The following is a 25,474-nucleotide window of genomic DNA, read 5'->3' as shown; positions in this document are numbered from 1 at the left end:
AAATGAATGGGATGGTATCAAACACATCAAACACGTGGTTTCCATGAGTTTGATACCAATTAATTTACTCCATCCAAGACATTTATGAGCCGTCCTCCTCTCACTAGCCTCCTGTGCAGTACATGTCCAGTATGTATGTACTGTACACATGTACAGTATGTAATGTACACATTCCTACTGTATATAGTTACTATTCCACTACAGCAGATGGCGCTAAAAATCCTGTAGCTTGTTCCCGCTTCACCGTTACGTGACCGGATATGCGATTTTGAAAACATTGGTGGGATGTGCAGGCTAATACAATGAAGCTCCTAATAACTCCTAATTTATGCACTTGTTGTTATTTTCTTACAATTGATGATATGCGGGTATACCGAAAGCAGTTTTAGTTAGCAAACAAGTTAAATGTATTTTCTTTACCGACTCGTTCTTGCAGAATACTTCCATGTTGTATAGCTAGCAAGCTAGATAGCATTCAAGCTATATTGTCTGACTGACCAACATTATTACTGACAACAACTCACAGTACACGGAGGGAGATGGCTGGTCAACTACTTGAGTTTGAGACGGAGATGTTCCTGGGTTTGTTTGGCTCGGACGGACTGCTGGTGACTGCGGAGGGCATGGGGATAGACCGCATCCTGCTGCAGTTCATGCGGGTGTACTCGGAGGAGGGGAGTCTGGTGCTGCTGCTGAACACTACCACGCCCGAGCAGGTGGGTGAATAATAGCGGTGCTAGGGGAACGAATGGTCAGGGGCCCAGTTCAGGAGGGGGCAACGTTACACAAAGATCATAGGCAGCTACTTGTCATCTGCTTGACTTTCAAGCTTGCACCAGGAGGGCTTCAGCTATGATGGAACCCCCTTGGTTGCAGATCTTGCATGAATCGAACTATAGGTGATGTTTGTATAACGTTACATGTCTTTCTATGTAGAAAGTTTGTAACAGTAACCAATAACCCATGTTCCTATTTGTGCTTCTATTTCCTCTGCTAGGAGTTCTTCACAGAGCAGCTGCGAGCTGAGGGAGTGAGCCACCTGCCCCAGACAGTGACCAGTGATGTCCAGAGTACAGAGCGCTACGAAGTTTATACACAGGGAGGGGTCCTGTTCGTCACCAGCCGTATCCTAGTGGTGGACTTCCTCACTGACAGGATACCTGCACACCTCATCTCGGGTCAGTATATAGTGTAGACAAAACTAGAGTTTTGACATACCAGTTATGTTATATTAGTATGGATAATGGTACCAAATGGTCCTGGATACAAATCAGACTGGGATGTGTGAAAACAATGCCCTAAGATGTAGTTGCTCAAAAGGACACTCATATTGCTCTCTCTGTCTAAGCACTATCCTTTGTTTGTTTGTGCTGCTTCACTTTATTTATTTACCTTGTTTACATCGACCCACAACTTTCTCTGTTTTCCCCAGGTATACTGGTGTACCGGGCTCATAAGATAATTGAGTCTTGCCAGGAGGCCTTCATCTTGAGACTGTTCAGACAGAAGAATAAGACAGGCTTCATCAAGGCCTTCACAGACAAGGCCACCTCCTTCTCCTCAGGCTTCTGTCAGGTGGAGAGAGTCATGAGGAACCTCTTTGTCAAGAAACTTTTCCTCTGGCCCAGGTGGGTGGGGGAGCCCTTTTTAATTAAATGTTTTACTCCTTTGTGTGGTAACGTCTTGGATTATTGATGATGATGGATAGTTCTCTCTCTCTGCTCCCATCTCTCTCTCTTTTTCTCTCTCTGTCTCCCCGCCTCTTTCAGGTTCCAGGCGTCAGTGAACTCGGTTTTGGACAGACACAAGCCAAACGTGGTGGAGCTGCATGTGTCTTTGACCCCGGCCATGAGGGCCATCCAGAGCTCTGTCCTGGACATCATGAACGCCTGTCTGAAGGAGCTGAAGCGCTACAACCCCACGCTGGAGGCAGAGGACCTCTCCCTGGAGAATACCCTTGGGAATGCCTTCGAAAAGGTCAGACTTGTTAGTTACATAGGAATTAAGCATCAATACCCACTGGAGTAAACTAACTACAACTTCTTGCAGTTCAGCAATAACCATTGTATACATAACACAACTCAATGTGAATGTACATTTAGTGTTCTTTATATTAGCGTTAGTGATATAAAAATACACTGCACACTGCTCGTCTCCAGACTAGAGGTCGACCGATTATGATTTTTCAACGCCGATACCGATTATTGGAGGACCTTTTTTTGGGTCCTCCAATAATATATATATTTGTAATAATGACAATTACAACAATACTGAATGAACACTTTTATTTTAACTTAATATAATACATCAATAAAATCAATTTAGTCTCAAATAAATAATGAAACATGTTCAATTTGGTTTAAATAATGCAAAAACAAACTGTTGGAGAAGAAAGTAAAAGTGCAATATTTGCCATGTAAAAAAGCTAACGTTTAAGTTCCTTGCTCAGAACATGAGAACATATGAAAGCTGGTGGTTCCTTTTAACATGAGTCTTCAATATTCCCAGGTAAGAAGTTTTAGGTTGTAGTTATTATAGGAATTATAGGACTATTTCTCTCTATACCATTTGTATTTCATATACCTTTGACTATTGGATGCTCTTATAGGCACTATAGTATTGCCAGCCTAATCTCGGGAGTTGATAGGCTTGAAGTCATGAACAGCGCAATGCTTGAAGCACAGCGAAGAGCTGCTGGCAAATGCAGGAAAGTGCTGTTTGAATGAATGCTTACGAGCGTGCTGCTGCCTACCACCGCTCAGTCAGATTGCTCTATCAAATCATAGACTTAATTATAATATAATAACACACAGAAATACGAGCCTTAGATCATTAATATGGTCGAATTTCAAAAACAAAACGTTTATTCTTTCAGTGAAATACGGAACCGTTCAGGGTGGCATCCATAAGTCTAAATATTGCTGTTACAATGCACAACCTTCAATGTTATGTCATAATTATGTACAATTCTGGCTCTTCTTGCACAGAATGCAAGAGAATTGACACAATTTCCCTAGTTAAAATAAATTCATGTTAGCATGCAATATTAACTAAATATGCAGGTTTAAAAATATATACTTGTGTATTGATTTTAAGAAAGGCATTGATGTTTATGGTTAGGTACACAGTGCTTTTTTTGCGAATGCGCTTGTTAAATCATCACCCGTTTGGCGAAGTAGGCTGTGATTCGATGATAAATTAACAGGCACCGCATCGATTTTATGCAACGCAGGGCAAGCTAGATAAACAAGTAATATCAACAACCATGTGTAATTAACTAGTGATTATGTTAAGATTGATTGTTTTTTTATATGATAAGTTTAATGCTAGCTAGCAACTTACCTTGGCTCCTTGCTGCACTCGCGTAACAGGTAGTCAGCCTGCCACGCAGTCTCCTCGTGGAGTGCAATGTAATCGTGTCCAAAAATGCCGATTACCGATTGTTATGAAAACTTGAAATCGCCCCTAATTAATCGGCCATTCTGATTAATCGGTCGACCTCTACTCCAGACATTAAATCAAGGCATCCACTGTACTCTATTGACCACTTACAGATTTCCTCTCATATTCCTGTTTGTTGTGCCTGTTTGACCCCCAGACCATCCGTCACTACCTGGACCCTCTGTGGCACCAGCTGGGAGCCAAGACCAAGTCTTTGGTCCAGGACCTGAAGATCTTACGTACCCTGCTGCTCTACCTCACCCAGTACGACTGTGTCACCTTCCTCAACCTCCTCGAGTCACTCCGCTCCAGCCAGAAAAACTTTGGAAGCAACTCTGGTAAGAAGTTGTAAGAACTGTCCTTGGAGAGTGAGAGAATATGAATAGCTAAATGCATTGCTTAGTTTCATTGGAGAGCTATCATATGAAGGTCTCTGTGTTTCCCCTTCCATTATGTTGGTAGCCCTAGATGCTGATTCAAGGAAAAATGTCACTTGCCTGTGGTTCATTTCAACAGGGTGGTTGTTCCTGGACTCCAGCACCTCCATGTTTATTAACGCCAGGAGTCGGGTGTATTGCATTCCTGAGTCCAAGAAGAAACTCAAGGTGGGAGCTGACACAGAAAAACAACAAAGCACTTCAGGTAACTAACTGCTCTCAAAATATACATTCAAGCACAATCTCTGGCTATATTATATGTAATTCTATTTCTTTCAGAGGAAGAGCTTCATGAACATTTCGCTACACCCGCGATAACATCTGCAAAAAATGTGTATGCGAACAATACAATTTTATTTTATGCTTTCTGGAGCTGAAGAAAATTATTTTTGTGTGTCTGCCCCAGAGGTGAAGAGGGTGCTGGTGCTGGAACAGAACCCAAAGTGGGAGGCTCTGACAGAGGTGCTGCAGGAGATAGAGAAGGAGAACAAGAGCTCTGAACTCAAACCAGGTCAGCCACTAGCAGATTACAATATAGATTAAGTATTGTATATGGACACAGAAAGCGTAACATATTCCTACCAAAGCTATGACATGCGTTGGTAAACTGTTCAGTCCTAGGTGGTGAGTCTCACTATTCTTTGTCTGATTCCCCAGGCCACATCTTGATCTGTGCCAGTGATGACAGAACCTGTGCTCAGCTTCATGAGTACATCAGTCGTGGCTCAGACTCCCTACTCAATAGACTCTACGCTCGCACCATTGGCAAAAGAGATGCCCTCTTCGACCCAGACGCACACAAACAACAGGGCCAGGGTTGGTCCAGGAAACAACAGCCTGAGAAAGAGACCAAAGGCAAAAAAGCCAAAGGGAAGGCGGCAACCACGCTGAACTCAAAGAGTAAAAAGAGGCCGTCTCTGACCCTGACTCAAATGGTTGGCAACAGAGAGGGGGATGAGGGAGAAGTGATGGGCAGCAGTGGGGATGAGGGAGGCCTGTTGGAAAAGGAGGAGGAGGAGGAGCTAAAGTTAGACTTGTCGTCTGACGCCTACTACGGTGTTCTGAAAGAGCCATTGACTGTTATCCACCCTCTGAGGGGTTGCACTGACCCCTACAGTCTGACGCGGGTACTGCACGAGGTGGAGCCCAGTTTCGTGGTGCTTTATGACGCCGAGCTCACCTTTGTTCGTCAGCTGGAGATTTACAAAGCCTCCAGACCGGGGAAACCACTGAGGTAATCAAACAAAACCTTTATCCCCTTATTCATTTTACACAGATCTTGTGAATTACATGTTGTTTTTTCCCCAGATGAAGTCACTCATGAAGCATTTCCTCCTCCTCTCAGGGTGTACTTCCTGATCTATGGTGGCTCCACAGAGGAGCAGAGGTACCTGACTGGTCTGGCTAAAGAGAAACAAGCCTTTGAACACCTCATCAGGTAAGACATCTGCTGCATTATATTATGATCATCCTGCAGTTTCCATACCATGTGTTAGTTTGTGAGCTGTGCTGACTGACGGGGTGTCTGTGTGTGTGTGATTGCAGGGAGAAGGCCACTATGGTGGTTCCTGAGGAGAGAGAGGGAAGAGAAGACACCAACCTGGATCTGAGCAGGAGTCAGGAGCCTGCTTACTCTATTACCAACACACGCAAAGCAGGTAAGTGATGTGATGACATTTTATCTGATTCATTACACTGTGGGCGGCTTAGGTCTTACAATCCACATCATCTATCTGAGTCTGATTGGTTGATATAATTTAATGTCATGTCTCTCCAATCAGGGGGCCAGGAGCAGCCCAAGGAGCCTTCCCGTGTGATTGTGGACATGCGTGAGTTCCGCAGTGAGCTCCCGTCCCTCCTCCATCGACGCGGCCTGGACATCGAGCCTGTCACCCTGGAGGTGGGCGATTACATCCTCACTGCCGACACCTGCGTGGAGCGCAAGAGCGTCAGTGACCTGATTGGCTCGCTTCAGAGCGGACGCCTCTACACCCAGTGCCTGTCCATGACGCGGTACTACCGGAAGCCCGTCCTGCTGATCGAGTTCGACTCGGCCAAGCCCTTTTCCCTGGTGGCCCGCACCGACTTCCGCCAGGAGATCTCAGCTAACGACGTCACCTCCAAGCTGACCCTCCTCACCCTGCACTTCCCCCGCCTCAGGATCCTTTGGTGCCCCTCCCCACACGCCACCGCAGAACTTTTCCAGGAGCTGAAGAAAGGTCGACCCGAGCCGGATGCCGCCGCTGCCCAGGCCATCACGGCCGAGTCGGACACGGTGGCAGAGTCAGCTGACCTCTTCAACCCTGGGCCATACGACTTCCTGCTTCGGATGCCAGGGGTTAATGCGAAGAACTACAGGGCTCTGGTTAAACACGCAGATAGCCTGGCACACCTAGCCAAACTAAGCCAGGAAAGGCTAGCACAGATTCTGGGGCATGCTGGCAATGGGAAGTCGCTCTATGAGTTCCTGCATAATACTGTGGACATCCCTGCCCCTGCACAGAAAAGTAAATAGTCATACACTTAAAAGGAACAGAGGCTGACATGTGATATCAGCTATGCTCAGGTTTGACTTTTAGAAAGACTATGGAAGGAACTGTGCCTTGTGTATGGACTGACCTCAATTGTGTTGTCATTGTACGTGTTTGTGAATTTAAAAATGTTGTTTTCCAACTTTGACTTTGTAAATCTTTGAATATGTAAATGGATGTTTTGCTTACATGAGCTGAATTATATTTAGGATCTGCTGTTGGATTTGATACTTGCAGTACTGTAGTAGAAAACTGCTGATACAGAGAAGTCAGTAAGCAGAAAGTGTTTTAAATCGGGTGTGAAGCATCCGGTCTGTGGGTGGTTTCATAAAAACAATAAAATAAATGTGTGGGAGGAACGAAGTCAATATACTTTCAAATTACTAAAACCAAATAGAAACTGGAGCATTCCAGTTTTGACAGCAAGGAAATATAACACATTTTCAGTGCGGCCCTCCGAACCTCATTGATGATCGAATGCGGCCCCGAGGCAAAATTTGTTTGCCACCCGTTTTAAAACAAATGAAGGTTTATTTGTTGCATTTACAGCATACGACAGATATTAAAACTGTCCAGGGAAATGCTTAGTTACAAGCTCTTACTCAACAATGCAGTGTTTAAATGCTAGGTTTTATTATGATGAATGAATTGTCTGATAATGTTGGTAATGATTTTTTTTTATACTGTTTGTCAGAACTAGACTAGGGGTCTATTAAAATATGCAGGTATTGAACATTGGCTCTACATACGTTTGGTCTTATCTCTTGCAAAATAAACTTGCCAGAAAGTGCTTCATGATTTTTAATTCTTTGTTTGCTCAGAGTTATAAGATATATATAGCTGCCAACGATAAACATTTTTTATGTATGGCTTTGGGGTGTGGAATGATTTGCCATCTAAATTGAAGACTCGAGCGCCCCCTGTGTCTTGAATGCAAGTGAGGTAACGCAAAGCTTCCGTTTGACTACTGATTACGTCACCAAATTTATCTGAACATATCAGCAGGAGCCATTTTATTCCGCGAATGAAACTTCCGATTTCCTAAAAAACACAAGACATTCTCCTCGACATCAATTGCAGTGTGTCGTTGAATCGAATGATAAACCTTTTCATACGGCAATGCGAAGGAATTGGGTAAGATATTTGAACTGGGTAGGGCTGTCTTGTTTTTAACGTGCGAGCAGAACTAGCAGCATGGCTAGTAGCAGAGTAGCGTTAGTGAGTGCGGTGGTTGTTGATGCAGTCATGCCATGCAGAATACAGCGAGCTAGTTAGCTACCAGTGCGAGTGGTTAAAGCCACAGTAGACAATGTGTAAACTGATTTAAATTACAAGATGACAATATTGTTCCGTGTCTTTTCTTTCACCCTGAGCCTACCAGTAGCCGCTAGTGAATTGAACTCAATGTTTTTTGTGTATACTGTGTTATCTCTAGACCTCCCAGCAATGCCACCTGTTACAATGTAACGTTAGCAGCTAGCAAGTCAACTCTTTGATATCCTACCCCATTTGCTTCATTATCACGAAGGATATCTGTTAAAGGGCTGCCACATCTTTTGTCAACTGTTAGCACTGGGAATGCTTGACTCTGCACACAGGTAACTCGGCGAGGTCAATTTAGGTCTGTCATAAATGGGTGAGTGAGGATGAGCCAGCCCCTTGGGATATGGCCTTGGGATAACTAGCACCAAAGAGAGACTGGCAGATCAAAGAAGCTAAATATGAAAGTGAGGCTGAGAGTGAAGTGGTTGCTGCCTGCAACACGTCACTGGATGATGACACACACAACACAAACACCTCACCTGACAACAGTCTTGCTTGAAATGGGATAAGGTAGACTTGAGATTTTGCATAGGACTTCGTCAGAGTCACATATGGCTCTGCCTTATGAAGCTAACAGATGGTGAGGAAAACAATAGTGAATTGTTCTGGCATACTAAATTGTGATTATAATCTGTCTTGCCAAACTTTTTACTTCTAACTGATGTTGCCAAGTTTTTAAAGCTTCTCTCCTCATCCTAACAATGTCTTGATTGGTGGTTCATTGGTTGCCAGAGTTAGGTTCTGTTTTTCCTGCACACAAAAAAATCTTATCCAGTTCTAACCTTCACACCAGAGTAACCTGAACCATCCACCCAATTTAAACCTCTTATGATGTCTCAATGAACTGTAACCTTCGGTCTATATATTAATAGATGCCTTCTCCTCTTGGATTTCTGCCTATTTTCTCTGTTTGTTGTGATATGGCCTCATGGGTCACAGATTAGGCTAAGTTTGTTGTGCCTGTCTCTCTCTAGAAGTCAGTAGAGTCACTGTCACGTTCCACGCAATAACTTATTTCCCTCAAGGAGTAGGCGGGACGTGAGTGGTTTTGGTTTTGTATTTACATTTGACATTTGACTTATTTAGCAGATGATCTTATCCAGAGCGACTTATGGCAGTGAGTTGTACTAGTCCCCTGTGGGAGTCGAACCCACAACCCTGGAGTTGCAAGTGCCATGCTCAACCAACTGAGCTACACGGGACCTTTTATCTTGTCTGTATTGATTTTTTTGGGTGGCGGGGGTGAAAGCAGTTGTCTAGCAGGAAATGGTCTGTCTGGCCAGCTGGCTGAGGTGATAGAGCAGACTTTACTTTAGTGAACTCTATGCAGTAAAATACTACTTGAGTAAAAGTCTAAACGTATTTGGATTTAAATATACTTTAAATATAAGTTAAATATTAAGCAAACCAGATGCCTCAATTAAAAAAAAAAAAAAAAGAATGGATGGATAGCCAGGGGCACACTCCAACATAATTTACAATCAAAGCATTTGTGTTTAGTGAGTCCACCAGATCAGAGGCAGTAGGGATGTTCTCTTGATAAATGTGTGAATTGGACCATTTTCCTTGCCTGCCAAGCATTCAAAATGTAATGAGTACTTTTAGGTGTCAGAGAAAATGTATGGTTTAAAAAGTACATTATTTCCTTTAGGAATGTATCGAAGTAAAAGTTGTCAAAAAGACATAGTAAAGATGCCCCAGAAAACAATTTTTACTTAAGTACTTTACACCACTGACTCAGACATGAACCATAATAACATCAGCATTGGCCTTATCTCAAGAAAAAGCAGTAATTTTTGTTGGACCAGACTTGTGGGCTATTTCAGTCTCTGAGAAACCAACTTCAAATTGCTAGGATTGGGATTGAGGGGCAATAAATGTCTACAGCACAAGATACTGTTACTGGGCTGTGACTTGCTGCAAAGGGACTGGTTTTATATCTGACACACACACCAGGAGATTGTGTGTTGAAGTCTGCCGAGAGAGACTAGACCACCCTGACTGAACAGAGAGCAGAATACTGGGTGGGTATTTACCTAAAGACGGTGTGAGGAGGAGTTCCTCCCTGTAGTGAATATGAAGCATGTTACCACTGCAGTAGCCTGGAGTAGCATAACCCCTTTACAGACTGGAGAGGGGCTTGTGTTGTGTATAGATACTTAGCTGACCTATGACCTCTTCTTTGTAATGATGAGGAAGGGGCAGTCCCAGACCCTGTGGGAGAATGTGTTTAGTTCAAGCTGTCTTATTGTTTCTTTGATATTCTGGAACTATGTTATCCCAGGCTGTAGACTGCTGTTATGCAATATTATGATATATTAATTGCAAAGTTATGTTTACTGTTAGGTGTATGTCTCCATCCTGCGTCTGTATGCCCATAGTTGGTGATATGGACCTTGTATCGTTACTTTAAGACTGCTGGGTCACCACATACTGGATCAGTAGGATACTACTAGGCAGGAGCAGAAGGTAATCGATCTGTCATACACACCCTCGTGCATTATCATGCACAGCACACTTAGACCCTTGTAGACTTTGCACCCAACAACCTTCAGTTTTATGAAAGCGCAAAACAACAGTATTTTAAAGCTGAATTGTAAACACCAGCACATTTACATACACCTATAATCTCCAAAGCCATCTACCATTAGGCCTAGCTGGGCACCACCTTGTACATTCTGTGGGTTTCCCTTTGATGAACACATGGTACTCGTTGCTAATGCCTATAGCAGGACAGCGCAGTTGGGTAGGAGCACGGTTGATATTTACCACACATTGTCTAGTCATGCATGATGTTTGCTTTCCCTCTGAGGGGACCAGGTACTTCCCTCTGTTTGAATGTAAACAAACCTGTTGACCTCAATCTTCAGTGGTCAGTCAGCAACTGTGCTCCTGGAGAGCAACACGTTTTGTGCATGCTCACTGTTTTGTTCCAGCCCAACAATAAAAACTCCTCCTGATTCAACGATCACCAATACCTTGATGAGTTGAATCAGGTGTTTTAACATGACGTGCACACACACACTATCTGTTCAGGGTGCATTGATTGTGGCCATTGGTAGCCCAGGACCTGAGGAGAGTGCACTAGATCCTCTGTAGCTTCGAAACTGAGTTCTGAGGTGTTTTATATCTTGTTTGAACTGGTTGGTGCTACTGTCACAGTTTGCCTTTCAGTAAAGAGCCCCTCATGTAGGTGAGAGCTTGTCCAGCTACTGTGTCTCCTTTCTATCTTTCAATTTCAATTTAAGGGACTTTGTTGGCATGGGAAACATATGTTTACATTGCAAAAGCAAGTGAAATAGATAATAAACAACAAACATTAATAGTAAACATTACACTCAAACTCTGGCTCGCTGGCTTCCTGGCTCTGACTCTCAATTCAATTTCAATGTAAGTCCTTTATTGGCATGGGAAACATATGTTGTCATTGCCAAAGCAAGTGAAGGAGATGATAAACAAAAGTGAAATAAACAATAAAAATTATCAGTAAACATTACGCTCACAAAGCTCTCTGGCTCTCTCTCTCCCCCCTCCTCCAGAACACCCCTTCATCCCATCGCCACAAAGACCGCAGCATGCTGTTGCTATAGCAACCGTCACTTGCCGCTGCAGTCCCGGTGTTCCTTTGCAATACCTCTGTTTTTGTCTCTGGTAGCCTGTATGCTTTGGTACTTTGGCGACTAGTATTTTTTGACCCCCCCCCCGCTTTGGGCTGAGTGTGTCAATGTCTAGTTTATACATGCAGAATTACTGTTACCTCAATTAGTCACGAAATCCCTAGTTTGAAAGCGTCTGTTTTCAGTAAGCTGTACTGTGTCATTTTTTTTCTTCTACATTTCCCCCCACATGGGCCAGCACCCTAGCAATTCAAGTTCCAGCCAATCAGATTCAGCCCCTCGCCATTTGAGTGACCGCTAGCAAGAATCACATACAGCAGAGCAAGAGTGCAATGACGTGGTGCACATAGCTGTACCAGAGAATCCCTTTGTCCTTTTTACTTGTGAGTTCCAAATATCTCTTAACGGTCTCCCCAGCGTGAGTTTTCTTATGCGCGTGATGTCAGAATTTACTCACTGTTCGTAAATGTGTTTGTTACGCAACAGGACAAATGCCGTCAAACCAAGACACGCTGCCTGCTAATTATCAATAGGGTGTGTTTCAACTTGTCAATTTTACATGATTTTCTAACAACAGTTTGAAATGAGGTATGTTCCGCCTCATTAATTCACAGAACAGTGGTTCCAAAACTTTTTATAATCCCGTACCCCTTCAAACATTCAACCTCCAGCTGCGTACCCCCTCTAGCACCAGGGTCACTGCACTCACAAATTTTGTTTTTTTGCTATAATTATAAGCCTACCACACACTATACAGTACATTTATTAAACATAAGAATGAGTGTAAGTTTTTGTCACAACCCGGCTTGTGGGAAGTGATAAAGAGCTCTTATAGGACCAGGGCACAAATAATAATATTATAATAATCTTGCTCTTTATTTAACCATCTTACATATAAAACCTTATTTGTTCATTGAAAATTGTGAATAGCTCACCACAGGTTAATTTGAAGGGTGTGCTTGAAAGGATGCACATAACTCTGCAATGTTGTATTGGAGAGTCTGTCTTCAATCATTTTCCACACAGTCTGTGCCTGTATTTAGTTTTCATGCTAGTGAGGGCCGAGAATCCACTCTCACATAGGTACATGGTTGCAAAGGGCATCAGTGTCTTAGCGCGATTTGCCAAGGAAGGACACGCTCAGCGCAGCCCAGAACAGAATTCTGGCAGTGGCTTCTGATTTTAAATTCAATTTTCACAGAACAGCTTGTTGCAATTTCGACGAGGCTCTCTTGTTCAGATATCGGTAAGTGAACTGGAGGTAGGGCATAAAGGGATAACGAATCCAGTTGTTTGTGTCATCCGTTTCGGGAAAGTAATTGCGTACCCAACTCACTCAATCTCACATTTGACATTGTCAGAAAAAAAATCATAGAATGATTCATAGAATGAATAGCTGTGTGTTGTCCTTGTTAATGCAGACGGAGAAGAGCTCCAACTTAATCATAGCCTCAATTTTGTCCCGCACATTGAATATAGTTGCGGAGTGTCCCTGTAATCCTAGCTTCAGATCATTCAGGCGCGAAAAAACATCACCCAGATAGGCCAGTCGTGTGAGAAACTCATCATGCAAGCGGTCAGACAAGTGAAACTTATGATCAGTAAAGAACTTTAAGCTCATCTCTCAATTTAAAAAGACGTGTTAATACTTTGCCCCTTGATAACCAGCGCACTTCTGTATGTTGTAAAAGCGTTACATGGTCGCTGACCATATCATTGCATAGTGCAGAAAATACACAAGAGTTCAGGTGCCTTGCTTTAACAAAGTTAACCATTTTCAATGTAGTGTCCAAAATGTCTTTCAAGCTGTCAGGCATTCCTTTGGCAGCAAGAGCCTCTCGGTGGATGCTGCAGTGTACCCAAGTGGCGTCGGGAGCAACTGCTTGCATGCGCGTTACCACTCCACTATGTCTCCCTGTCATGGCTTTTGCACCATCAGTACAGATACCATCACATCTTGACCACCAAAGTCCATTTGATGTCACAAAGCTGTCCAGTACTTTAAAAATATCCTCATCTGGTTTGCAGAAGAGGATGTCTTCCTTAATTGACCCCCCCATAAACGTAACGGACATATACCAGGAGCTGTGCCAGGCCTGCCACATCTGACTCATCCAGCTGTAATGCATAGATTCACTGCCTTGTATGCGAAACAGGAATCTAATGCCATGTCACTGATGCGTTGTGAAACAGAGTTTGTTGAAGGCATTGTCTGTATAGTTTTTTGGGCCTTTTCCCCCCAGCATTGTCCCAGCCATATCCACGGCAGCAGGAAGAATTAAGTCCTCCACAATGGTATGGGGCTTGCCTGTCCTAACCACTCGGTAACTCACCATATAAGACGCTTCTAGACCCTTCTTATTAATGGTATCTGTTGCTTTTATACATGTCATACTACTCAAAAGTAGTCTTAATTCTCGCTCAAAAAACTCCTGTGGCTTATTTCAAATTGGCATGTTTTGTTTCTAAATGTGTGTGCAAGAGTGAAGGTTTCATTGAGTTGTGAGAGAGTACTTTTGCACTGTGGCTGAGGAAAGGCACTACTCCCAATATAAGTGAACCCCAAATCAATGTGGTTCTCATCATATTTGCTCTTCTTCGATGGTCCAACGTCCCTGTCTTTTCGATGCTTTCCCGGGTAAGGGGGCAGTAGCTCTTCGGCTGCATCAGATTCACAACTGTCAGTGTCCATGCTAGCTGGGCTAAAAACAAATGTAGAATTACTGATGTTAGCATTGGATGTGCTCGTGGAAGCAGAACAACTTGTGTCGTCGACAGGTGCAGGTGTAGCAGAGCTGGTATGTGTCTCTATGGACACGGGCCTTTTAAATAAAAAAATTAGAACCATTTATCAATTTTGAGCAAATGGAATGAGCAGCAGCTACGTTTGGCTACATACGGACCGTTAGTGAAATTCCCGCGAGAGAGTAACGGTTAATGTGATCGGATGTAAATTATTTGACTAGGCTACCAGTATTTGACATTGTGTTATTTCGCTGAACACTAGACAGTTTAGTTTTACAAGGAACTGATTTCACACAAGGAACTGATTTCATAACCTTCATACATTTTTCTAATAGTTCTGTAAAACAATGCTAATGCTAATGGCATCAAATAAGTATTAGCTTTTGTTGTATTCTTTGAAAATGTCCTGGTCGTATCATGACCATTGCATTGACCTGTGTATTAATTTGGCCTGCATATCTCTGCCCTGCCTGCTTGTGGAGCTGTTCAGTTATGTTACTTGTAATATTGTTTTATTTATATATCCTCCTTTCTATAGCTCAATGGGTGGCATGTCTGGTGAGTATGCAGGCCATGGAAGAACTGGGACATTTACAGCTTCCTGGAATTGTATACAGATCCTTGCGACATGGAGCCGTGCATTATCATGCTGAAACATGAGCTGATGGCAGGTGATTGGCACGACAATGGGCCCCCTGTTATCTCTGTGCGTTCAAATTGCCATCAAAAAAATGCAATTGTGTTCGTTGTCTGTAACTTATGCCGGCTCTCTGTTCACAACATTGACATCAGTAAAACATTCGCTCACATGACGCCAAACACGCTGTCTGCCGTCTGCCTGGTACATTTGAAACTGGGATTCATCCGTGAAGAGCACACTTCTCCAGCATGCCAGTGGCTATCGAAGGTGAGCATTTGCCCACTGAAGTCGGTTAGGACGCCGAACTGTAGTCAGGTCCTAGTGAGGACGACGAGCACGCAGATGAATTTCCCTGAGATGGTTTCTCACAGTCTGTGCAGAAATTCTTCGGTTTTGCAAACCCATAGTTTCATCAGCTGTCAGTGTGGCTGGTCTCAGATGATCCTGTAGGTGGAGGTCCTGGGTTGGAGTGGTTACATGTGGTCTGTGAAGCTGGTTGGACATACTGCCAAATTCTCTAAATTGATGGAGGTGGCTTATGGTAGAGAAATGAATATTCATTTGTCTGTCAACAGCTCTGGTGGACATTCCTGCAGTCAGCATACCAATTGCACACTCCCTCAACTTGAGACATCTGTGGTGTTGTGTGATGTGCATTTTAGTGGCCTTTTATTGTCCCCAGCACAAGGTGCACCTGTGTAATGATCATGCTGTTTAACCAGCTTCTTGATATGCCACACCTGTCAGGTGGATGGATTATCTTGGCAAAGGAGAAATGCTCACCAACACAACATTTAAGAGAAATACGCTTTTGTGCGTATGGAACATTTCTGTGATCTTTTTATTTCAGCTCATGAAACATGGGACCAACACTTTACATGTTGTGTCTATTTTTGTTCGTAATTTTTTGAAGGTTGTACTGATTATGATGAGCTAATGCTAAGCCATTTGCTCTTTGTGTGGAGCCATGTTTGTTGACATCATTCAATGCATTCTGTGTGTCACGTAAATGTCTCAGACAAACAATGTTTATAGCAAAACGAGGAGAAGGGATGGTTCACTCGTCTTTCAAGTAAACTTCCGTAAGTGAATGATGGTAGATGACGCACTCCCTTCAACATGCATACTGCAAACAGACCCAACATATCTTGTCACCTCATGTTTGGTTGACGCAGAAAAACGAACATGGCGGCACGCACAAACTACCCACTGTGGGATTACTTTTGACTTTTAGAAAGTATTTTACTGAGTTATTTCAATCACTGGTTAGCTCACCCGTGATGTGATGAATTGTAAGTAGTAATTGATATTTAGCTAATTCATATTATGGTTTCTATCAGCTGATAGTTGGCTATATATGACCGCTAGTGTTAGCTCACTCTTTACTCAGTTAGCATTAGCACTATTGTAGCCTACGTTTTCAGATTTGGATGAGAATTGTGTTATGCTACTTCTGTGACTCTCTGAACATTGCATCCATAATAAACTGCTCACATTGAGGACCTAACATTGTAAAGACTGTTTGTGAAAAAAGTGTGGCTAGCTCAAATGCTGACTGTTGCGTCAATTGTAACTACACGTTCTAATCACACCGGTTTGAGTCTACGCTGCAGGGACCACTGTGTTCATATGCGTTAATGATTTTCTGATCTGATACAAATCTTACAAAGGTTGGTGGTCAAGGTCTTCAACATTCAAATTTGCACAAAATGCTTTCTTAGTTCTGATAGAGCATTAATTGTAGTTTGTAGCAGAATGTAATTTTAAATAGTCTCTGTCTTCTGTTCCCAGGTCTGTCTCCATGGCTTAGTGTGCTGTAGCAGCTGGACCCAGGCAGAAGTCTCTCTTCTCCTTCACCCCTTCTTCCAGCGGTGGTAAGGAATGGCATTATGAGATAACGTTTCCATACCGAATGGTACTAAAAAAACAATTAAGACTCCTATTAGGCTATATAAACACATTTTGGCCAACATTCAGTTGTCTAGCAATAGTAACAGGTAGACCTTTTACTAATAAAATTAACAATCCAAGGTAGAAAAGGTATCTACACCATTCAAACAGAAAGATTAGGCTACATCAACCTACATTTTTTATTTTTTTTATTTGATCTTTATTTAACTAGGCAAGTCAGTTGAGAACAAATTCTTATTTTCAATGACTGCCTAGGAACAGTGTCTACGCTGTTGGTTCCAATAATATTAGGCCTAAGTCTGATATTAAGGGCCAACTACTTAAATCTGGAAGAAATGGGAGTTCAGGTAAAATTTAGGAGCTGAATCTGAGACTCAACAGCCTCTTTTGAAATGTCCTCTTTTAGAAACTCAGAACCAGCTGTGGCGGGCTGCACTCCCCTCACTAGGGCACAACACTGGAACTTTCAGAATCACTCATGTTGTGTAGAACAGACCAGGGCTGTTGCAGTGACCATATTACCGCCACGCCAGCAGTCATGACAACAGTAAAATTCCACATGACCGTTGAGTTACGGTAATTTCTTATACACTCTGGACATGCGTTGATAGTAGCCAACTTGCTAACGACCATCAGGTCGCTAATGGCCTGGTACTCAGGGCTCTATTGTCCCTCTAACCACTCTGACATCAATGTAAATGCAATGAAAAATCACGTCAAACATTTAACTGCAAACCAATATCAGGCTTTTAACACTCGCCTCACTGTGATTGATCAATTTGAAGAAGTTCAACAACATATTTATTTTTATTTCACCTTTGTTTAACCAGGTAGGCCAGTTGAGAACAACTTCTCATTTACAACTGCGACCTGGCCAAGATAAAGCAAAGAAGTGCGACAAAAACAACAACAGAGTTACACATAAACAAACGTACAGTCAATAACACAATAGAAAAACCTATGTACAGTGTGTGCAAATGTAGAAGAGTAGGGAGGTAAGGCAATGTGGTCGTTGTGGATGTTGTTTCAAATCCTAACAACGAAATGGACCCTGCTTTCTAAGGTGACGATTAATTCAAAACACCCAGACACATAAGCTCAAATACACATAGTCCTATACAGTGCAGACTCCAGCCACCCTAGTCATAGACTGTTCTCTCTGCTACCACACGGCAAGCGGTACCGGCGCGCCAAGTCTAGGTCCAAGAGGCTTCTCAACAGCTTCTACCACCAAGCCATAAGACTCCTGAACATCTACTCAAATGTCTACCCAGACTATTCACATTGTCCTCCCCTCTCCACACCACTGCCACTCTCTGTTGTCATCTATGCATAGTCACTTTAATTAACTCTACCTACATGTACATACGACCTCAACTAATCGGTGCACACTGACTCTGTACCGGCACCCCCCTGTATATATTTTTACTGCTGCATATTTTTTTTTTTATGTTTTAGGGGCTCGTAAGTAAGCATTTCACTGTAAGGTCTACACCTGTTGTATTCGGTGCATGTGACTAATACAATTTGATTAGCATTTGGAAAGTATTCAGACCCTTTGACTTTTCCACATTTTGTTGTGTAACAACCTTATTCTAAAATTGATTAAATGAATTTTCCTCGTCAATCTACAAACACTACCTCATAATGACAAAGCAAAAAAAGGTTTTTAGAAATGTTTGCAAATTTATTACAAATTAGAAACAGATACCTGAAGGGGTCCTAAAATTCTAAATCCAATAGCTAAATGAACAATGGTATGACCATCTAAAACAATTGTCTTTTGCATGACTGACCGGCTGACAAAGTCATGACTGCTACAACCCTAGAACACACACAACTTAGTAAGGGATCATGTCGTGGCGTTAGGGATCATGTCAGCTCTATTCATTAAATCTCTAATGGGTTTTCTGCTACGTTCAGAACCTTGCATCCTCTTCAGCGCAACCCTAATATCACAGTCGGTCTCCAGCCCATCTTTCCTCCACCAGACAGACTGACTTTATTGTTCTAACCTGGGCCCAGTCTCCAGTGACATAATACGTTGAATACCCAGAGCCTCAAGATAAAGTAACATTTCATTTCAACTGTTTTTTAACTGGCTCATGTGGTGGGCTCGACTACCTCTGTTTGGCTGAGGAGAGGTGGAAGGCAAGTGCTGACTGACCAGATTATATAAATTTCCTGCCTCTTGAAATGTGAATATTTGTGTGTTTAGATGTACTTGTGGGGACACTTTGGTCAGTACATATGATCTGAAATAAAGACTGCTGTAGATTGACATTCATGTAAACCAATGCATAAGGCATAGTGTGGTTGATAGCTGCTTGGTTACTCATCGATGTCTGTAGTTTCTAGTGTCCCCACTGTCACCAGTTTTTCTTCTTGGAAAAGAAAACATAACCGTAGATACTGATTAATGGATATTTGTCTCTTGAGGCACACTAAAGTCAGACATGGCAGAACAGTGGTTGTGTCTTCTGTATCTGTACACACTGACTCTTGTATTTGTGTGTGTGGGTGATACTGCTGGGTCTCTTAGCAACAGTGGCCATTTTAGGAGTGGCTGCGCTCAAATCACTGTCTTCTGGACCATGTAAGATAATGTTTATTATCCAACAGATGTAACAATTAAGTTATTTGATTATTGAAACGATTGGACTACAGCAACGGAATGGCAACAGTAATGAACGAAGAGAGGGATGTTTCTATGTAGAGAATCAACAATCCTCAAGGGATTCACAGAAAATCCCTGATATGGTCTCAAGTATTGTATTCTGAAGTTGGTTACAGATTATTATTTTTTTTTTTATGTGGTTGTGAACAAAAGTTATGACGTGTGTGTAGACGTTTTTAAAATCTTTGTCCTTTAAGTTGGTACATTGGTTGGAATGTTGGTGCTGTTTCTGAGTCCAGAGGCGAAGCAAAGTAAGAACGTAGCTGCATGGTGCCATGCCAATACCAACATGTCAGGATTGTGCCCTTTAGCCCTACATGGATGTGGTTTGAATGGCTGAATGGAGCTGATGGTGGGACCGGAACCATCATCATAAACCGGTTATTAGGAACTATAGTTGCCAAACTGTTTGTTTTGCTCCCTTAACACTAGAACCGCCTGGCCTTACAGCCTATAAGTACCCGCTAGAGAACGTTGCTGGGCGTCCCATTTAGCATATGCATCAGATCAGTGGTGTAAAGTACTTCAGTAAAAATACTATAAAGTACTACATAAGTAGTTTTTTGGGGTATCTGTACTTTACTATTTTATATTTTTGACAACTTTTACTTCATTACATTCATTACTCCATACATTTTCCCGGACACCCAACAGTACTTGTAACATTTGTAATGCTTAGCAGGACAGGAAAATGGTCCAATTCATGCACTTATCAAGAGAACATCCCTGGTCATCCCTACTGCCTCTGATCTGGCGGACTCGCTAAACACACGTTTTGTTTGTAAATTATGTCTGAGTGTTGTAGTGTGCCCCTGGCTATCCTAAATAAAAAAACAAAGTTATGCCCTCAAGTTTGCTTAATTTAAGGAATTTGAAATTATTTATACTTTTACTTTAAAACCTCTTAAGGATCGTACCCCCCTTTTATCATTTCACCTAAAATTACATACCCAAACCTAACTGCCTGTAACTTGGGACCTGAAGCAAGGATATGCATATTGTTGATACCATTTGAAAGGAAACACTTTGAAGTTTGTGGAAATGTGAAATTAATGTAGGAGAATATAACACATTAAATCTGGTAAAAGATAATACAAAGAAAAAAACATGACTTTTCTATTTATTTTTTGTTCCTTCTTTGAAATGCAAAAGTATGGCCATTATATGACTTAGGAGTCTAGCCACAATTTATATTTTGGCCAATAGATGGCAGCAGTGTGTATGTGTGTGCAACGGTTTAGACTGATCCAATGAACCATTGCATTACTGTTCAAAATGTTGTATCAAGTCTGCCCAAATGTGCCTAATTTGGTTTATTTATACATTTTCAAGTACATAACTGTGCACTCTCCTCAAACAATAGCATGGCATTCTTTCACTGTAATACCTACTGTAAATTGGACAGTGCAGTTAAATTAGCAAGAATATCAGCTTTCTGCCCATATAATACATGTCTATGTCCTGGAAAGTTTGCTGTTACAACTGTCATGCTAATCACATTAGCACACTTTAGCTCAACTGTCCCGTTATAGGGACACTGATCCTGTATATTTGAGCAGTTACATTTAATTTTGATTCTTAATTATATTTAAAACCAAATACTTTTACTCGAGTAGTATTTTACTGGGTGACTTTTACTTGAGTCATTACTCAAGTATAACAATTGGGTACTTTTCCCACCACTGCATCAGATGCATATCAACCCGCAAGGTGTGCAAACATAAGCACCAACGTGCATAAACTATTAGAAATAATTAATTGCATGAAGAAATATTTGTGCAAATATATATATATATATATATATATATATAATTAAATGACAATAGTTTTGTTTAGGTAGTCATGGATATGTTTTGTATAATTCTACAAAGGGCTCCCGAGTGGTGCTGCGGTCTAAGGCACTGCATCTCAGTGCTAGAGGTGGCACTGCAGACCCTGGTTCGATCCCGGGCTGTATCACAACCGGCCGTGATGGAGAGTCCCATAGGGTGGCGCACAATTTGGCCCAGCGTCGTCCGAGTTAGGGGAGCCCCGGGGTAGGCTATCATTGTAAATATGAATTTGTTCTTAACTGACTTGCCTAGTTAACTACATTATTTTTAAAGTCCTAGAAAAAATGTGTTTTCATTGGCCTTGTTTCGTGTGCACCTGCCGCAGGTGTCTCATCTCTGAAGCTGTTGTGTGCCATGGTCTCTCAGAATTGTCCACCCCATACCTATCAGACAAAAAAGACCACATCCATGCTCTTTCTGCCGAATGCCCGGCAGACATACAAAAGTGCAATAAATGCTTTGAGTTCATCCCACGTACTGTTTCCTTTTCTGTGCCCATGAGCAACAGTACAGTCTCTGATGTGCTGCAACATCTGAATGTCACAAACTCGTCACTCTTTTCTACCCAAATTGTGCCATCCCTCCCAGACTCCTGTCTCTCCTTGGCATTTGGGATCACCGTCTCCGTTGGCTCTGTTCTGGTTTCTCTGCGGCGAGGCTCGAAGTCAACATCAGAGTCCGATAAAGACTCTTCATCAGCAAAGTCGATTTCAAGCTCAATCGCCAATCCAACTCCAACTCTGCTATTTTCTGCAGCATTTACAATACTGTCATTGCGTCCATTAGTTTTGGTTCGGCTTGCCATTGTGAACTACACACATTGTATGTTGTACTCAGTGTCTGATTTGCCTCTGCAAGGGGAAATTATATACCATTTCCAGCCTTTCAGAATAAAATAATTAGACCGCCCACAATTCTTCATTACACTATTGTTCTAAATTCAATCATCCTATTCACTCTCATCATTCAGATCAATCAATCATCCTCCTCATCCTTCAGTTCATTGAAGTAACATGCACCATTGCGTTTCTATCGCCTGTTCAGCCATTGACGACAGAATAGCATATTTACATTTTAAGTTTGTTACTAGTGTTTGCGTAGTCGCCAGATCAATGCTGCTGCGCGAGTGGTCATGTGCTGAATGCATGGATTTTCTTGGAAAAAGTGACATTTGGAAATCGAGCTGCACTCTTTTAATTTTGAGCTCTTTCTGATACTATATAGAAATCAAAATGTTTTACCTGCATGTGACTCGGAAGGAGGATTTCATGAAGTTATGCTCCTTTCTCTGCATCTCTCAATTACAAGATGCACCCATCTATTCATGTACAATTTTATAACAGATAGGCCTAATATAGTCACTCATCAGATTGTCAATTTAATCTTGTCTATGGGCTAACTCTTGTGTGAAAATGTGTAATTTCGATGAGCCGGCTGTGCAGGCTGGCATCGTTTTCTTTCCGCTCATCAACTTGTTAAAGGATATGTTTTGCATTATTCTAAAGGCCTACTGCAACACAGCATGTGTTAGTTTCCCTTACAATACATTTGATTAGTAATATTTATAGTTAATATAACTGTTCCATAACAGCTTCTTTTTACAAAGTAAAACATAAGAGAATGGTATCAACCCGCAAGGTGCGTGGACAAATGATTTGCTGAGGAATAGGCATACACAAACTCCTCATTACACTATTGTCTTTCTAAATGAAATCAACCTCTACCCTCATCATTCAGTTAGGCCAAATTGAAATTTAATTGTGAATTAAAGTGCACAATTATCATCCATTCATCCGTTTGTCATTCAGTGAGGAGAGGGCGAGAGAGAGAGAGACTCATTAGCGCCTGGCTGGGTACCAACATCCTATAGCACATTGTCATGGGGGGTTACGTTGGGAATAGGTGTGAAAACTGGTAAAAAGGCTCTAAATACTTTTCTGTTTGTGATTTCAAAATTCAGACAAATGAGCAGTGTAAAATACAAACATTTAGGAAAAGTCATGGAAGGAGCAGGACAGCTTATTTTTTTTGGCAGATGGTTTTTTTCAGTGGCCTATGGCGGTTCTAGTGTTAAGTCTTTCCATTCCCACTGTTTCAAACCACCATCAGTTAGGCAACTCTGGACACGATTCATTCATCTTAGTGACTGAGCTTCTTTCTTATAACTGTTGGTTAAAACGGGTATTTTACTCACGCACACATCAATACCTCCTAAATGAATAATATGGTTAGAACTCTTCCAGGTGGTCGGTTCTATATTAGACATTCCACACCACCACTCCCAGTAGGTTGAGGAGTCATGCCATTGATGTCAACCTGGAAATCATGTTGAGTTTAGAAGAACACTCTTATCCCAGGGCATGTTGTAACATTCTTTACTCATTTATAAGTGTAAAAGTTGATTTTGCCTTTGAACAAGTCCCTGTTCTGTTCTTTGTGTCTTGTTAAAAAAAAAAGATGGGGGAAAAAAAGATTCTATTCTCTCTTCCCATGCAGAGATCATCGTGACATCACACCAGGACGGTAACTGCCCCTGCTGGTTACTAGGGAGTCCCCTGACCCCCCCCCCGTGGAGATGGAGCCCCAGGGGCTGCCCAGAGCAGAGGGGGATTATGAGATGTTGGGTCTGCTGGTGCCCAGTCCCCAGAGTGAGGCGGTCACCCATGAGCTGGAGGAGCTGACCCTACAGCCCAGCAACAACCTGCCCCCCCTCAACGAACGCAAGAACGGTGAGTGGGGAGGAGAAACAAGCACACACTATGGTGATCGTCAAATTGATTGTCCTTTTTGGTTTTGAGTTGTGACCATCTGTAATCACTGGATGTTCTCAGCTGACTCACAGTGAAACAGACTCTGGTAATAATAAGTAATCAGCTTTGTAGCATGCAGGCGATCTACTCACATTGCACAGTTGTTGTTCTGGCAGCTCTATGCGTCTGGCTATGGCACTGATGAATGAACACATGATTACTGGTTTGAATGGGGCTTTAGAAACGCCATTCTGTTTGCCAGTTCCTAATGACAGCTTAGATGGCTTAAGGATATCAGTCCGACTGATTTTATATTGGGCACCCTACACAGGAAGTCTGTTTCTCATACATAATGATCAGTTTGTTCTGCTCCACTGTGATAAATGTGGTTGATTGGTTGCTCACTTGCGCAGGGCTATGCTTGAAAAGACCTTACTCAAAGCCTGGAAGATGGAACTCCAGTGAACCTGCCATAATCATGTTTATAGTGTCTTTGTTTACAACTGTGATTGGTCTTTTAACCCTTAACACTCGCATATGGGTTGAAAATAGCAGATGTGGGTACTGATAAGTATAAATTGGAACCCTCCAGCTCAGTAACATGCTATATATTACATCATAGCTCAGGCTCTGCGCTTCACAGCGTTGTATGGGTTTGACTGCCAGCCGTCCTGAACGCGACAAGAGGTTGACCCCCTCCCTCCCCCAATTGGGTAACTTTGCATGATTTTAAATGGTTTAAATTAAGGGGACTTTATGTATTTTGAAAGATGAGAAGGTGAGTATTTAAATATTGCAAAAGGGTTTTCTAATGATCAATTAGCCTTTTAAAATTATACATTTGGATTAGCTAACAACGTGCCATTGGAACACAGGAGTGATGGTTGCTGATAATGGGCCTCTCTACACCTATGTAGATATTCCATAAAAAAATCTGCCTTTTCCAGCTACAATAGTCATTTACAAAATTAACCATGTCTACAGTGTATTTCTGATCAATTTCATGTTAATTTAATGGACAAAAAATAGAATTGTCCTTGTTTTTTAAATAAAAGCAAAGTGACCCCAATACGATATGTATTGTGCCGATACGATATGTATTGTGCCGATACGATATGTATTGCGACTCTGACGATTCGCAATTCTATATCTATTGCGATTTGATCTTCCAAACATATTGCTCACCATGTCTGCTGCAGAGACACGAGAGAGCATGAGAACTATTTTGGATCAGTCATGGAAATAAAAGTGAGGAAAACACAGTGGCTAAGCTATAGGATGAAAAATACCAGAGTTTTTGCACAGGTACAGCCGACTAACATTAGCTAACGCTACTTAGTTATTTTTACAAATTGATACTTTGAGTCAAATATCGACGTAATATTATCCAAAAATTATATTGCGATATGTAACTAGATTTTTTTTTTTACCCCCCACCACTAGTCTGTGTGTTTGCATGTAAACTTGTTGCCGGTGTATGTATATGTGCGCACACCTACAGTACCAGTCAAAAGTTTGTACACCTACTCATGCAAAGGTTTTTCTTTATTTTTATTGTAGAATAATAGTG

The 25,474-nt window shown here is 42.0% G+C and overlaps 2 protein-coding genes across 2 annotated transcripts in view; both read left to right on the top strand.

Moving 5' to 3' along the window:
- The first annotated feature begins 288 nt into the window (after positions 1-288).
- ercc4 (excision repair cross-complementation group 4) lies at positions 289-7,199 on the top strand. The gene is made up of 11 exons (XM_038975168.1): positions 289-716; positions 998-1,178; positions 1,433-1,628; positions 1,770-1,977; positions 3,599-3,779; positions 3,958-4,083; positions 4,285-4,389; positions 4,536-5,112; positions 5,224-5,316; positions 5,424-5,536; positions 5,660-7,199. The coding sequence occupies exons 1-11, from the start codon at positions 540-542 to the stop codon at positions 6,391-6,393; spliced, it is 2,691 nt and encodes an 896-aa protein (XP_038831096.1). The 5' UTR covers positions 289-539; the 3' UTR covers positions 6,394-7,199.
- Positions 7,200-7,398: 199 nt separating this feature from the next.
- mrtfba (myocardin related transcription factor Ba) overlaps positions 7,399-25,474 on the top strand; it is a 44,116-nt gene continuing 26,040 nt past the window's right edge. Inside the window, exons 1-3 of the mRNA XM_038974885.1 lie at positions 7,399-7,543; positions 16,526-16,608; positions 23,651-23,883. Coding sequence (XP_038830813.1) covers positions 23,730-23,883 — 154 coding nt within the window. The 5' untranslated portion in view covers positions 7,399-7,543; positions 16,526-16,608; positions 23,651-23,729. The remainder of the gene's footprint in view (positions 7,544-16,525; positions 16,609-23,650; positions 23,884-25,474) is intronic.

The sequence above is a fragment of the Salvelinus namaycush genome, chromosome 35 (genome assembly GCF_016432855.1).
Source record: "Salvelinus namaycush isolate Seneca chromosome 35, SaNama_1.0, whole genome shotgun sequence".
Classification (NCBI taxonomy): domain Eukaryota; kingdom Metazoa; phylum Chordata; class Actinopteri; order Salmoniformes; family Salmonidae; genus Salvelinus; species Salvelinus namaycush.
This window is presented reverse-complemented; position numbering and strand designations above follow the sequence as displayed.